This window comes from Strigops habroptila, chromosome 17, assembly GCF_004027225.2.
Source record: "Strigops habroptila isolate Jane chromosome 17, bStrHab1.2.pri, whole genome shotgun sequence".
Classification (NCBI taxonomy): Eukaryota; Metazoa; Chordata; class Aves; order Psittaciformes; family Psittacidae; genus Strigops; species Strigops habroptila.
The window spans coordinates 1,874,417-1,890,384 of record NC_044293.2 but is presented as its reverse complement, the minus strand read 5'-3'; the positions used below and the strand labels follow the sequence as shown (position 1 = coordinate 1,890,384).

General features: G+C 44.2%; 1 protein-coding gene across 1 annotated transcript in view; it reads right to left on the bottom strand.

Annotated features, from left to right (window-relative positions):
- Nucleotides 1–889: 889 nt before the first annotated feature.
- ALG9 (ALG9 alpha-1,2-mannosyltransferase) overlaps nt 890–15,968 on the bottom strand; it is a 30,688-nt gene continuing 15,609 nt past the window's right edge. Inside the window, exons 14-15 of the mRNA XM_030505364.1 lie at nt 12,543–12,673; nt 890–3,019 (exon numbers count right to left, since the gene is read on the bottom strand). Coding sequence (XP_030361224.1) covers nt 2,896–3,019; nt 12,543–12,673 — 255 coding nt within the window. The 3' untranslated portion in view covers nt 890–2,895. The remainder of the gene's footprint in view (nt 3,020–12,542; nt 12,674–15,968) is intronic.

The window sequence follows — 15,968 nt, the reverse complement described above, 5'->3', positions numbered from 1 at the left end:
ACATACTCCTTGGACTTGTACTGCTCACTCCATCAAGTGTGTTTATTTCCTAGCAATCTCCTTGCTACTGATTTTATATTTTCTTAATCTTAGCACTGCATGGAGTGCAACAGTCCTGACCTATGAATTATGAAAAGATGAGGGAGCATTAATATTTCCCATCAGAAGTCTCTCCTATGGCTCAATTGTTATGATAGAAACAAAAATTAGCAGCAACTCCCAGTGGTCTCAGATGGGATTGATAGATTGTCTATACACTACATCCTGCCTCCCTGGTAGCACTACCCCTGACAATTGTGCATTAGCAGGGACTAAAGGAAGAGAGGCCCTGGCTCTTTCACCTGCTGCCAGGAAGGCTGATTCTATGCCAAAGACACTGGGTGAGAAACAACTTGTAGGCAGACTTCGTGTGCGACCTTAAATGAGTTGTTGGGTCAAGTTCTTTGCAGAACTGAGACTGCCCCCCTGAAATCAGCTTTAAAATGTGACCTACTCGTGTCATCAACTAAAGCGACAACCTTCCCTTTCTCTGCCTCATCTCTTTGGCCTGCAAATTCTCCAGGTGGCAGGACTGACCCTACCTGTCTGTGTGGTAAGCAGCAAAACACGAGCCCCGGCCTTGATTTGAAGCTCTGGAATGTGAAGCTGTCCGGCTGTCTACTACCAGTAGCTGCACCTATGTTTACCAGCATTGGCTGCACACCTCTGGAAAACACTGGTAACTCCTAATTATTGTCAAGTTATCAGTCTCCCACCACTACCCCAAACTGGAGAGGAAGGTGGAGCTGCCAGAGTAATTTGAAACGGTTGTTTACTGTACTGTCTTTTCACATTAAACATGAGGTTACGGGCTATGACAACATGGAACAGTCACACAAACAGCACCAGAGAGAGGTGCATTTGTTTCTTTATTTGATTTAAGGTCGGGGATTAGCAAAGGGAGAGGCAACACGCAGGGCAAGAGTTTTGGTTTTGGTTTACTGGCACCGTAAAGCCCTGTTCAACACATGTAAACTTTTATGAGGGGTAGAGCTGGCTGGAGGTAGGTGGGGGAATACTATGAAGACAGACACTGCAACACAGATCTGCAATGTGACTCTGACCTTCCAGACCAACTCAGCCAAGACACCAGTTGCTTGGACAAAAACCTTGAAGCTCCATATTTGACTCTTATGAAGGGTGATATTTGCAGAGGGTGAAATCCATCTCTCTGAAGAGAGCCAAGACTTAGACACCACAGATGGTTCCCTAAACCTTCAAAGTTTGAATTCAGAGTCTCAGCTTCAAACTGCTCCCTCCATACAGTGGGGGTGCAGTGGAAGAGAACTGCATTCTCCATGCTGTTATCATCCAGACAATGAAGCAGGACAATGTTTGCTCTTACTGTGTTTTGCGCTTTATAAGCTGTGTTTCCAATAGAGCACCACGCTGATAAAAAGACTCCTTAATGAAATGCAGGGGATTCAGGATACCTCCCCCTCTGTTTCTAAAGTTGCTCTTTTGATTCAGCCCATGGCTTGCTCCTCATCCCAATTCCTCCTGCTTTGTCCCCATAGTAGCATGTTAGATCACAGCCTCATTGGTACAGCCTGCCCTTCGCATCCTGCTCAGCTGTTAACCTGCAGGCTACCCAAGAGACCTGCCTAGCACTGCATTCTGCACCTGGACCAACACATGTATTGTCAGAGGCACGTGCTTTACTGTTTGGATCCCAACAGCTTCCAAACGTACAGATCTGCTTCCTGCATCCACCTGCTCTGCCACCAGATTCACCTGCTCTGCCACTGCACACACACACCAATCTAATCACAGTCACAGTGGGGCACTGAGCTTGTGCAGCCTTTTGGGAAAAGGAACTTCCTCTCTGCTCCATCTCATGCCATCTCATCCCTACAGAATTCCAAGGCTGCGAGTGAAAACAACTCCATCTAGCTTCTGATACTGCATGTTTTAAAAATGGAGATACAATAAATACAGCGTTGCTCTGGAGCATATTGGACTAATTTAACACATACTGTCTATTCTGGGAAACAGAACTGCAAAAAAAAAAAGAATTAATCCTTCTTCTGCTCTCTGGCTGTTTCCAGAAATTTTAAGATGCTGTAGTCTAGAATTCAGAGGATATTACAGGTATCTTTAAAAAACTATTACAAATAGCAAACAAACCCTTGGTTTCACAGATAAAACCCCCACTCTTGATTCCGTTAAAACCGATAATTGATCCAACTCCTAAGTTTGAGGGGTTTTCTCCCAAAAGCACATCCTTGAAAGTGTCTCCTGGACAGAGCAGCTTCAGGCTGTTTCTGTGGTGCGTGCTACTTCGTTCCTTGAGATTCAGTGCATTTCAGTTAATTGTCTCTCAGGTGTTTTCCTCTTTTCCCCTCATTTTTGTTAAAAAAGAAACAAAATCCTAAACGTTGTTACCTGGAGAAAATTCCACAGGAGAAGGTGAGCACTAATTAAGCAGATGAGGACAGTGGATGTGGGGCAGTGGGAGAGAGAGGCTGAGCTGGATTTTCCCGGTGCCAGACTGCAACCTGGAGAAGAACCTCACACTGTCATTCCTTTTTCTTTTCCATCTTTCTCTTCTCTGGTATAATATATAATAACACAGGGAGCAGCAGGGATAATACGTTCGTAGGTGGCTGCTGGATTTTCAAATGGTTTCTTACCAATATGTTCCGTGTAGGCAGAGCAGAGACCTGACACTGAGAACTGAAAGCAGATGATGCACCCTTTTTACAGCTGGAAGCTTGCAGAGCGAAATCACTTCACGGGAAATCTTTGTTAATGAATCTTATAAGCACAATCCTTCAAAAAGGGGACTGAAGATGGCTTAGGCAGCTGTCCAAGAGTCTCAGCAGATGCCCTGGATTTTGTTGCCCAGGTGTGTTGCTAGCCTCCCATTTTTTTCCTGGTTTGCTTCAACCTCCGAGCTTTCAGAATGGTATAGTTTGCATACCATGTGTACTGTTCTGAGAGGAGAGGGATGTAGAATGCACGCAGCAGCTTTGAGGACCTGAAACCAGAAAGGAAAAAACAAATCATCCTTAAAGCGCTCATTTGCTAGTATGGTCAAAATGGTACAAATGAGGCTTTGCAAAAGATTTGGGCCGGTGAGTCAGTGACATGAGGAATGCTAATGGTTCAGGTATATGAAGCCCAGTCCCATTTTCTCCTTGTCAATGGGACCAAAGCTGGTTTGTACCAGCACCACCAGTTTAAGAGCAGCAGTCTACCCAGTTTTTCCAGCATGCCGATTGTCCATTCCAGTAGGATTAGGAGGGAGAGACAACAGGAAGGTCTTGTAATTATTAAAAGAATAATTAAAAGATTAAAAGATCCTAGATATCACTGTCCAAAAAGCAGGCAATACAGCCCTGTGAGTCTTTGGTATCACACAGAGAGGCAGGCCTCCCTTTCCCCAGGGCACACTATGAAGGCGAAAATAGCAAGGCTGCATTTAGCTCCTGGCATCTCCTCTTTTCTATCCAATCTTTCTGGCTGCCTGTTCCTCCGCACATGTCTGGAGAGCAGACAGAAGCTTTGACAGGGCACTGGCATTTTGAAGTTTTGCTCTTGTGTTGAAGGTATTGAATTAAAGAGGGATGAACTGCTCTAAAGCCTACAAGGGACTCTGCCGCAGGCTGCCAGCATTCACTCCATGCCCTGCTAGTGCTGGGAGCTGGCATTTCACAGCACTTTGCAACAATTGGACCACTGGAGTACTCAAGCATGGAGGGTTTAATGGCTCCATCAAATTAGTACTTTTTGTTTGGCTGCTAATTGCTGGAGCTGTGCTGAGTATATTTTAAACGCATGTATTCTCTTACTGAGCAAACTAATAGTACAATCCAGGTTTAAATGTGAAGCAGACAAATAAAATGTCCTTCAGCAGCAACACTGAACCTTGCTAGAAGCTCCAAAAACTGAGCAAGTTATTGAAAACAGGGCTGGAGCAGAATCTTGCTTACTCTGCACTGAAGGTTCTCTCTTTAAGATCAGCTTGTTGGTAAACTATCAACCTTTGACAGATGTAACTCTAACTCCATCCACATAAAGCTTGGAAAAGCAGCAGCACTCAAAATTTGATTTGCAGCATGCTAAGTGGTCAGGAATGGTACAGATCCAGCATGTACTTGCTGGCCGCTGCAATTCACACAGCTTTGCTGGTAACACAGCCAGTGTTCTGGACACCCAATTCAAGTCAGTTTTTCAGAAGAAAGCTGAAATGCGTTTTGTTCGCTTACTGTAAGACAGCACTGGAGATCTTTCCAAAACGCAGCCTGAAAAAACAATGGCAGGAACTGCCACTGTGAACTACATCTCCCTGGAGGCTTCTAGGGTTCTTAGACAGCCTTACTGTAATTCGTCTGAGAACAAGCAGCTCCTGATCTCCTGCAACTTGGAGTAAAAGACAGTCCAGAAAAAGACTGGTGATACCTACTTGCATTGGTATAGCACCACTCAGTAGCATGGTTCTGTTGCAGAAGATGCCATACAAGCACAAAGCAAGGCATTTTTTTGCAGTTGAAATCTTCCCTCTTTAAACAAAGGGACAGACAAAACAGTATTCTTCCCCAACTGGAGAGGGGAAACTGAGGCAGAAAATATTATCTACCCTCAGAGAGGCTGAACAAGTCTGAATTCCTAAAATTTACAAGTCCTTCCAACTGCGAGGCTGCCTCCTTTCAACATCCAGCATCTTGTAAGCCTGCTTTTTGCCAAGCACTGGGCTTGTGCTTTAGGATATGAAAATGCTGATTGCTTCACTTGGAAGAACAAAAAGCTCAGTGATAATACTTAGGCTCTTTACAAATTGTAAAGCACCCAGCAAAGTTTCTAAATAAAAGAATCACTGGAAATGGCTGCTCTTTGTGAATTCCTGAGGTGCTGGAATCGGAACATGTTCAAAGCAGAATCTCTTAGTAGCAAATAACTATGCAGAAGATGGTAATTTTGGTGTATTCTGAACAAGGAACAGTTTTTGCAGCTGTCATTTCCTTGTGCCTGGAAATTGGAGGTCAGCCCTCCCGCCAGTCACTAGAAGCAAAGGCATCCCTTTGAAAACAAATGCTTGATTTGCCTCCTCCATCTCTTGTGGCTAATGAACATCATGTCATTGCTGAACTTTTTCTGGCATCTCCTCCTCTGAGCCTGACAACCCACCATTGCTACCATGGCTGCTCTCTGTGCATGGTGTGGTTTCACTTCAATTCCCTTTAGCAAAGAAAAAGGAAAGAAAGAAAAACAAGAAAAAGCAACTGCGTTCAAGCTGCTTGGGATGCTGTTTACAACAAGGAAAATGAAAAATAAGGTAGAGTACCAGCTTGCTGCTACATCCTAAGAAAGGTACAGAAACTAGCCCAATTCCCCAGAGCTCAGGGTGTGTGCTTGGGTTAAGATGAAGTAATCCATTGAAATAGTCTTGTGTGGTTCAGCTTGGGGACAGAGAGGAAGGCAGCCCCTTCAGCTGATGGCCGAGGTCCCAAGTATAGTCTGTAGCACTGAAAATGCTTTCAGTTGCTGAGTCCAGACACAGAGCTGACAGCACTCAGACAACAGCACCCACTTCACATCCTCCCCTTGACCTGGATGCATCTACGCATACTGGCTGCTTGCCCAGGCCAGCACTGTGTGACACAGTGGGCACCCAGGAATGGTGGGTCTGATTGCTGGAGCAACCGAACTAAGCAGCTGTATTTACCCTCAGTGCTGGTACCTCTCACAGCTCTGCAGAAGCACCACTGTCCTGTCTGTACTTCCACTTCTTTATACTTTTTGTGAGAAACTCTCCGTACACCTTTTACTTCTTGCTATTCTGAAACACAGGCCCAATGCAGCTCACATGGTTGTGCTCATGTGGTCTTTATGGCATATGTTCAGAATGTGCAGGATTCAGCTTTTGCTTTCTAGAACAAAAGGATATTCCAGGAGCTGATAGTAGCAAAACTATCCTCCCAGATAAGCCAGCTTAGTGTAACCATCCTGAGCTTGCAGACAGCCTGAAACAACAACTCTGAGCAGCGAAAACTCTCTACATGCTCTTAACTTTGCTGGTAACTCAGCCCTTACTAGCAGCAGTTTAAATGTCAGTGTTCACTGCTTCACAGTTTATATCAGCAGTAAAATGGGAGAACACTGTTCGTAAAAAAGAGACGCAGGAATGACTGATGGGAAAAAATACTGAGGGTGGAAAATGATGAGAAACACAGAGCAGAAAGATAGCTGCTCTTCCCACCAGTGGATGTCATACATAATGCCAAGGCACTCATGACAAATAACAATACAGTGAATTAGTATATAAAGGCCACAGCTGATCTACAATCCTGTATTCCTCCCCCAAAACAAGTATGTGCTCCCGGAATAAAGAGCTGTAAAATTCATTTAGCCAGAAGAGACCCCAAAAAGTGAACTTCACGCTGCTCTTCAAGGTGAAATGATGTACTACTCAAACTGTCAAGGAGTTCTTGGTTTCCACCACATGTTAGTCAGGCTGCTGGTGCCACAGAAAAATGACTCTTCACTAACAAGACTTACAAAAGTGAAAAGGGAACAGTTTACATTCCAGTTACCCAGTCTAACGACACAGGATAAAAAAAGGCAATGTAAAAAAGAGGCATCTGAAAATTAATAATATTTATGTGCTCAGAGAATCACATCTCAGATAGAAAAACATGAAGCCCTGAATATGACACAGTAAATGGTAGCATCAACATACCTGCTCCACAGCTGTAAGGTCAGCCTTTGCATTTGTTCAGCAGCAACTTTCTCACTTGAAAAGAGACTCAGACTGGACACAAGCACAAGGCTGCTCTCTCTGCTGCTGGTAACTCCACAGCAGCAAAGCCCTGGCTGCCTGCTTTCAGCAGCAGCAATAACAGAACCATGGCTGCTGAGGCACCTACAGCTCAGGAAGTCATGACTGAGCTTTAAATTCAGACAGGGAACCTTTACCTCCTTGTCACCTTGCTTTGTCAGGCTCAGCAACCTCAGACAACAGATGGCACATGGAAGGGCTTGGGATGGCAGATGACAGTGAATATATATAATGTTCTAATTGCATTTGCTTCTAAATTTGTCCCCCAGAGACTGTGAGTGTGTGTAGCCTTAATCAGCATAGAGCTCCAAAGCAACATGTCGGTACCAAGATCAAGGCCACAATCGCTCCAGGCTGGGTAGCCAAGAGTATAGTGGCTTGCTTCTGGAACACTGATGCAGCAAGGCTCTTTCAGTGGTGGGCTCTAGGCTGGAGCTAAGCAACAGGCAAATTCTGCCCAGCTCTTGCTGTGCTTCAGACATGGGAGGTATCCCATGTTCCAGGGCAAGGGTCTCAATTTTTTTCCAGTTTTTTTGTTTCTAGGGGAGTGACTGCTGCAGCACCCAAAGAAGCTCCCCGTTAGGATAGAGATGCTCACTCACCAGGAGGCTAAGAAGAACCAGAACCCCAGTGCCATTTGGTACTAAGGGTATTTCTGTCAATTACCTATTGGACTTCAGGAGAAAGCAACTCAATAGGCTTGTTCCTACTAATGCCAGTGGAGGCTCTTTGGGAAAGGAAGCAAGGACTGCTAAGTGAGTATGTTCACGTCACCCCTCCCATGCTCAGACTGACATGGAATGGAAGCAGTTAGATAAATGTAGCGGTGGGAGATTCTTCCAAACTGCATCTTGTAGCCTGAACTTCTTACCCCAGAAACAACAGAATTCAGAAAGAAGAATGAGAAGAAAGAAGAGAACGGAATGGCAGAAAGAAGAGGCAGGAGGAAGTCGAATGTCTGCCACATGGGCCGGATCTAGTACCTTCTAACTATAGGCACACACAGGAAGCTCGTGATCAAAGCTCTCTGAAAACCCGTTAATGTTTGTATTTCCTCTATGTGTTAAATTTTGTACCAGCAATGCACCTAAGAAATAATTTAGCCACTCATAAAGCAAAAGTAGGGAAAACATGTCACGTAACATGGAATAAAGCACCATTAAAGGGAATGAGACAAAGTCTCTTATCAAACCAGGGTAATGATATGTTAGAACAATGTGACCGAATCATTAATTTTGCACTAAGAGTATTTTTTTATGGAAAACCCAAGCGTTTGGAGCAAGCAGACGGCTCAGCCTAAAGAGCTGGAAAATATGTGCCCCTCAGTGGGGAACTGTAATATATTTCCCCTTTTCTGTGCCAGATTCGGAGTGCTCAGCCAATATAGAATTAAATGGACCTTGGCAAAGCAGCTTCCTGAGGAGCATAATTAGCTGGTGGCTTGGAGTGCTCTCTAATTCAATTAGCAGCACCATTTATCAGAGCCAGCTGAGATTTACATTTGCACTTGCTGACGTCAATGTGAGACTCGCACTGAGTCCCAGAAGCCTCCAGTTCAGCAGGAGTGAATTGAACTGCTGGGGTCATTTATTTTCAAAGAACAAGAGCTGGAGTTTGGTTTTGGGTGGGGAGGTGTTTGATTGGGGGTTTTTTTCCCCCCAAATGCTCCTTGCTCTGCAGTCACTGAGCTGCAGACCTGAAAACTACACCGGCAGCTTCCCTCGCAGCTCGGTTCAGAAGTGACACTTCTGTTCCTCCTTCCCTTTTGTACAAAAGGCTGCATTTTCATAGTGTTTTGTACTTCATAAGTAGCAGGGGACATTTCCCAATTATTGTGTGGATCAGGTGCTGGATTTGAGATGTGTCATTCTGCTGGGCTGGGGAGGAGGGTGGTACATGCTCAGAAATGCAAACAGCCTGGATGCATCTTCACTGACTCTACCAACAGACCCGTGTGTCTGACCCTGGGAAGAACCCTCCCCACAGACCTGCTACCTCTGAGATCCTTTCAGCTTACCAGCTTCTTGGTTATGACCGTGTTACTGCTACTCTCTTGCAGCTAAACTCCCCAGAATTATCAATTTCTGAACTCTAAGAGAGACAGCTCTGCCTATCATCTCAAATTAAAACAAAATGAAACCACAGAAGTGGCTTTGCTGGGATTTCCTTATCTTCTCTGTTCTCAGGCCTGCCAACAACTTTCTAGACTATAGGAGTGCTTCCCGCACCCTTGAAACAGTCTCAGAGCATCACTGATACCCTCAGAGTACCTTTCAGCTGGATGGAGTTGGCAAGTCTCAGTGTTCCCCCTCTGAGGCTCTGCAGTGCCCACTCTGGCAGGCTTGGTGCTCTACAGACTTCGGATGAGGACAGAAGCAAAGAAGTCTCCTTTGACTAGCAGCAAAGGAGACTGCTGCAGCCACAGGCAGAAGGACACACCAGTAGTACTTGCTTTGCAAATGAGGTTTTCTAATCTCAGCAAAAGGCCGACAGCTAATGCCTGGCTCTGCAAGGTGAGACAGACCCTCACATCTCATTCAACTGCTAGGCAGATCTGCAATTGCCAATAGGCTAACTCATCTGGCAGCTGCCAAGCTACTGCAAAACTCAGGTCATTTCTCCTCCTGAGAATTGCTTGGGCCCCATCACTTTATGCAAGTTACAACTCAACAACACTCAGGGGAAAAAAATAAAGCAAACAATGCTGTCTTATTTTAGAAATGCTATGACGCATTCAGAGCGAGGAGCTCAACAGACCGATTAGGAACATTTGCCATGGGATACCTCTGCATAGATGTTGCAGCAAAATTCCAATACTCAGATGCAAACCAGTGCATAGGTATTTACCTGCCCCTGCTATTATAGAGTTGAAGCTCCTCACTCTTTCATTCATTGCCAGCAAACTCTTGGAGATTAGCGGGGAGCTAATAAACTTTTGGTCCAAGTGGGAAACTGCAACATAGGGAAAGTTTAAGAGACCTGGACAGAGTCATGGGAGCACCAAGTTTCAGCTGAACACCTGAATCACTCATCTACCCCACCTCTTCTCCAAGGGCCAAATTACAGAAAGAAATTTAAAATACATGACAAAGGCCGTGGTTCCTGGCTTACTGTCCTTCTGCAGGGGGAAGAGAATCTGCCAGACAAGTAGGGTGACAAGATGGGGAGACACTGCTGGTTCTCTCAGCATCAGTGGTACCCCCAGGTAAGCACATGCCCTTCTAGTCCTTCACTAGCACTGTGCACTCAAGCTGCCCCACCTGCCGACTGCTGAAGGGACAGAGCCCAGCGCTCCAAACTGTGGGAGCTCTGGAGGTACTAACAGCAGGAATGGAAATCAGACCTGCTGCTATGGCAACCTGGCCTCCTCCACTGGTGAAGGCACCACACCTCCCCTCTGCTCCAGCTGTGAGCTGTTGATAAGGAACAGCATGGAGAATTTCCATGCAGCACAAGAACAGGAGCGGAGAAGGCTGACAGGCGACACCAGCCGGGCTAAGGGTCTTACTGCCTGATCTCCTCCTGGGAAGTGTTCTGCAAACCCTCTTCTATTCCAGTCTCCCACTAGTGCAACAGCATCTTTTGTTAAGGAGGACACAGCAGCCAGAAAGATCTTCTTCCCTCTCCATCACCTTTAGATGGTTCTAAGGTCTTGCCAGTTGCATAGGCAGTGAGTATGCTGTGCTTTCCCCACCCTCAGTATTCTGCCTTTACATCTCATCATTACCAGGGTCAGTATGCTCTGAAGTTCCAGCATTTCCCTGCAATTCCCTGCTGCTCCATAGCGAGATGCTACCTTTACAACAAGCCAAGCTATTACTTCCAGTGGTAACAGTCACATGCACTCTCCCTTCACAAGCCAGACATGAAGGACCACGCACAAGAATCAACATCCCTGTACTGAGTGGGTTACCAGATTTTGGCTGCAGGCTTGCAGAGATACTTAGCCAACAAGAAACATACAGCTTAGGAATCTAGCTGGAGTTTAGAGCTAAATGCAGCACACAGTATCATATATCAAAATCACAATGATTGCACAGGTTTGCAGTGCCAAGCTTGGGCATAAATTACCAGCCTCGGTCTGGCAGGAAGTACTTTGACAGCATTTCCCCTAGACGCACAGAGCTGCACCACCACATCTACCCATGTATTCAGCCGAATTCCTGAGAAGCCAGCCAGATATTTGTGCGTGGCAGGATGCAGGGGTTTAGCTGTAAATAGGGCAATTCCTTAGGCCTATCAATTTCCCCTAATAAGGAAGGGGGAAAAGAAGAAAGAAAAATGTCATAGAGTGACTAGTGGAAACAGCACTAAAGCAGTGAAGAGAGTAACAAGGACTCGGCTCAGTACTGAGCTATGTGTTTAGCTCTAGCTTAACTCCTTGCACTGGTTCCAGTCAGCATTACAACCCCATGGTTAAGCCAAGGTAGCTTAAAGGGTCACTTGGACCTGAGTCAGTACCTCTGATTGACTTCAAAGGACTTTAGATGAGGTCCAAACAATCAAAGCTTGGCTGTTTAGCAGAAGATAGCAAGATAAACCAGCTTTAAAAACACATGAATGTGTCTTAAAAGCAGAAATGCACATGCAGGGGTATACGCTGTGCACAAAGAGTCCTTTGCAAAACTCTTACACAGATGCTTCTTTTGCCTCATTAACAAGACTCATTGGCCATCTCATTCTCCCTTCCTAAAGTCCTGCCCAAATGTAACAGCAGGTCTCTTGGAAAACATAGTTCATAAAAGACCTTGCCAAAAAAACTTGTTTGTGTCAGCAAACTGGGAACATGAGAGCACTTCTGGGAGTTGCTCTAACCTTATCACTCACTCTCACTGTTCAACTGCTTTTGCCAGCCCCCCTCCCTGGAGGGTCCCATTACTAGGAAGTAATAAGGTCTCACATAGAAAATAGGAGGGCACTGAACTCTGTGTTGGTTTTTTTACAGAGATTTTTTTTTACAGAGCTGTCCTGTTATGCCAGCTAAATGACCAGAATTTTAAATAACTTTATATTAAACAACCATCCCCTTACAGCTGAGAGTTTCTGTATTTGCAGGAATGTATTAACAACATTACCAGTCTGACAACCCTGATTCCACCCCGTTAGCCTGAAGAAGAGCAATTTCAATCTCTGCTTCTCACAGAAGTTCCTGTTCAGACACACAAGCAAGTTGTTCAGTGAGCAGCAGAACTAATAAAAAACTTATTCTAACACAGATCTCTCTCATGGATTCTCTGATGCCTAATAAAGGTGTGATCCTGCTGACTTGATGAGACTGCCTCCTCTGTCTGCCACCTTTCATAAAATTTTAAGAGCTCGTGCTCTTTGAGACTGGCTTACACCTGCCTTGAATTTGGCTGAAACAAGTCAGCAGATTACAGAGCCTGTTGGAAGGAGACTACACCTCATCTCCTTAGAAAGCAAAACAAAAAACATTACTTCAGCAAGAAGCGAACAGGGAGGACTCTTTTCAGAAATATTCCTTCTCACCTAGCTTCATCCTCCAAAGCAACCCAGTTCATCAATTTTGCAAGCAGAAGTTTGACAAAGGTTCCACTGTAGCCAGAAAGCTGCCTTTACTGGAAACTACATTACAAGCTAGCATTTGCCAATATATCTTTCCCCCCGTGTACACAGCTACTTTTGCAAGTGGATAACTGAACAGAATTAGTTCTGAGACTTGCCAGTCTTTCTCCCTCCCTCTCAACTGTGTAAAGCATACCTGGAAGCATCTAGGAATGGCTTGTAGGCAATGGTTACCCAATCTTCTTTGTTGGCAGAGTACCTTGGCTCCCTTGGGGTTTCAGCTGCTGTATCCAAGTCCACCAGATAGTGGCATTTGGAAATGTCAATCTGCAGAAAGACAGACATTCTTGCGTTTTATTTCCTGTAGGCTTCTGGTTGTATATGTTCATTCACAGAGGCTGTTACTTATCATTGAGAAGGGGTTAATTTTCTAGCAACAGATGAAATGCTTCATGCAGGATACATGGTAAAATATTTTGAATATGCTTTCAAGTAAAACCTTTGTGGGGGAACACAAACTACCACTCCTGGTCTGGTCACAGGAGCAGAGTTCTAGGGTCCCTCTCTGAGGAAGTACCACTTCAAGGAAGCAACATCACAGAAATGAATTATGTGTGTGACTGCTCAGCTAAATGAGCTGTGGGCAATGTCCTCAGAAGACTCACGTTATGCAACCTTCTCTTTCCTGCTGGGGAGAGTGCTCTTGGATATGAACAGGATGTACTATTCATTTATATGAATACTCTGGGTCCTTTCTGGCTAACAGCCCCCTCCTCACAGGTACCCCATAGGTGCTTAGGAATAACTCTGCCAAGACAATGTAAACTTTCAGCTACAAAGATGACTTGAGCTCCTATGAGGACAAATTTCCTTTTAATAATATCCATCGGAGCTAAGTTTCATACAAGGTAGTCCAACAAGAGGCTACATTGTGTAGAAACCTCTGCATTGAGCTTAAGACATCTAGAGGAGAGAACAGGTTGCAAATAAGGGCTGAAGTGCTCCTGTTGAAGATTTAATTGTCTTTAAGTGATCTACATCACATTTTCAAAAGTGAACTAATCCCAAGCCTAACACATGTTTAAATTGCACCAAGGTAGCTATATCATTACAAAGCAGCCAAAAATGAGCCCCTCATGGATGCAGCAGACAGCAGCAAGGCTGAGCTTTTACTGGCATAATGATATTCAGCCACTGGGGCAAAGCAATTCTATCAGGTGGATACCAGATGGCTCAGTGGCATCAAAACTGAGTGGCAAATGAAATCACACCATGGGAAACTCAGCTGAGAAGAATGGTGAATCCACTTCTTGCACTGTATGAGAGAACATTCCAGGCCCTGAGAGAGGTTCTGGCTCATTAGCAAAAGGATTCCCAAACCACTAACCAAGTTTTTCTCTAAGTGATGTAGAATCATTCAGAGAAAGACAAGTTACTGCCTCAAGCTCTAAGGCTGATCTCACTTCTGTCGTTTTAAATGCTCCCTCAAGGGCTGTTTCCAATGCATAGGGATTATCTGCCAGGTGAAAGATTTCCCTTCTACCACTGCCAGTAGAGCAGAGTGCATTCCTACAAGTTACACTGAAGCTAAGGATAATATTCATCCTGGTCAGAGAGCAGACAAAGCACCTAAGCATTTATTTGGGGATTTACACAAGACTTCAGCAGTGTACAGACCTGGAAATGTTTCTTTGTAGAAAGAAGTCAGTCTTAGTGAACAGAGCTGCAAGGACTTACATCCTACCCTCTTCCGTTCTCCTTTCTCCTTTTCCTCCTCTCGCTCTTTTTTTATTCAATGCAACTGCTATGCTAAGTGGTAGAGAACTAAATCTGATCACATCCTGAATAACAAGAGCGGGCACAGTATGGTACAGAGATGGAGCTAAGGGCACAGCCTGCTGCTGTACTGCTGTAGCCAAATGTCTCTCAGTGGTGTCTGGATGGATGCTACCCTGGCCAGTCAGAGTACAACTGGAGCTTGTCTGGATCCTTACCACAGATAAAGTTCAACTGTTTTGAGCAAAACCAGAGATGTTTTACTGATCAAACACATATTTCAAAAATGAGACCAAGCTTCAGGTGGTTTCTACCGTTCAAAACAGAGCTAAATGGAACTGGAAAAGAAGTGAAAATAAAGTGGTTCAAAAACGAAACAAATTGCTCTGAAGACAGGAGTTTTTAACAGTTTCAATTTTTAGGCCTAATCTACTATTCCTGCTTGGATACCTCCTTGTAAGAAACAATACTCCTTATCTCTTTCTTAGCAGTTTCAGAGACAAATGCATCTCCCCAGTAGGACAAGTACAAGTTAAGTGCTGTTCAACATGATTAAGGAAGGAAGAACTGCAAAACAAGAAGATCAAATCACTCTTTTCCCCAGTGTCTCATAGCAACAGAAACACCAAGATTTACTCTTCGATTTTCAAGCAGAGCAGTAATAGATACTTACACTTGAAACTGAGAGATCAGCCCTATTTCTGCAGCCATTAATTGGTTTTAAGCTCCATGACTCAAATAATCCTTTTGAACCATTTGTTTTCTCCCGTTTAAATGACCAATAGACTCATGCTGTTTAGATTATTTGCTATGACGGTCCTTTCCAGTGCTTGGTAACTTTTTATTTTTTAAAGAAATCTGAGTATGTTTGCACTTACAAGCTCATTAAGCTTGGAAAAAAAAAGATCTTGTTCTCTTGGTGTTATTAGCAGGGCAGAAGTAAGAGTTTTAAAACTCCATTTAAAATTCACACGTTGTAGCTCATTTCTAACGTCCTAGGCCATTTTGCTTGCATAAGAAATAATAAAATTGTAGGGTGACATTAAGAAACAACCATGAAACAAAAGTGTGTTTTGCTCCATTAGTCACAGGCTGCGCACCAGCCAGCTGTCTGTGCTAAAAATATGCCACAGTTAAAGATTTGGTAAATTAAATACACTGCAGCAGACAGCTCCTCTCAGGTGGGAACACGCCTCCTTCCCATTTCCAGTAACTACATAATGAGGCTCAAAATAAGCGTGCTTTAACCCAGAAGACTGATCCTTGCTTTGACCCACAAGATTTGCTCCCGTGTGACAGTACAGTATCCACTTCTATGAGCAGATCGCAAGGGCTTGTACAATGTCTTAACATGCCAAAGACAGGAGCCACATAATGAAGCATATGTTTACTGTCTCAGCCAGAACAGACCCATTCGTGTAAACCAGAGACCTGGTCCATTACATGTGGGTGGTTCCTATATACTGATAGACATACCAAAACTACCCTCCAAGGTGCCAAGAGAGAACGAAGGAAAGATTATGCATTTCTTAGCAGTTCCTCTCATTCAACCCTCTGGACAAAAAAAGGAAGGATGACTAAATACCTACTGCATTGCAAAGAATATTTAGTGCACTGCTAAGATTTAACCTGCTCAATAATTTCAAGAAGTCAGTTGACAATAATTTTAACATATTCATATGTGTGCACTGGTTTCGTTTAGGTAACACAATACAAGCTGGAGAAGTAACAAATTAATAACACCAGTATATATTATCTTAACAGATTCCTACTGAAATCACTGATGCAATTGTTTCAGTGAAGTTCCAAATGAAGTCCTCCTTCTCAGTTGCAAATATGGTGTAAA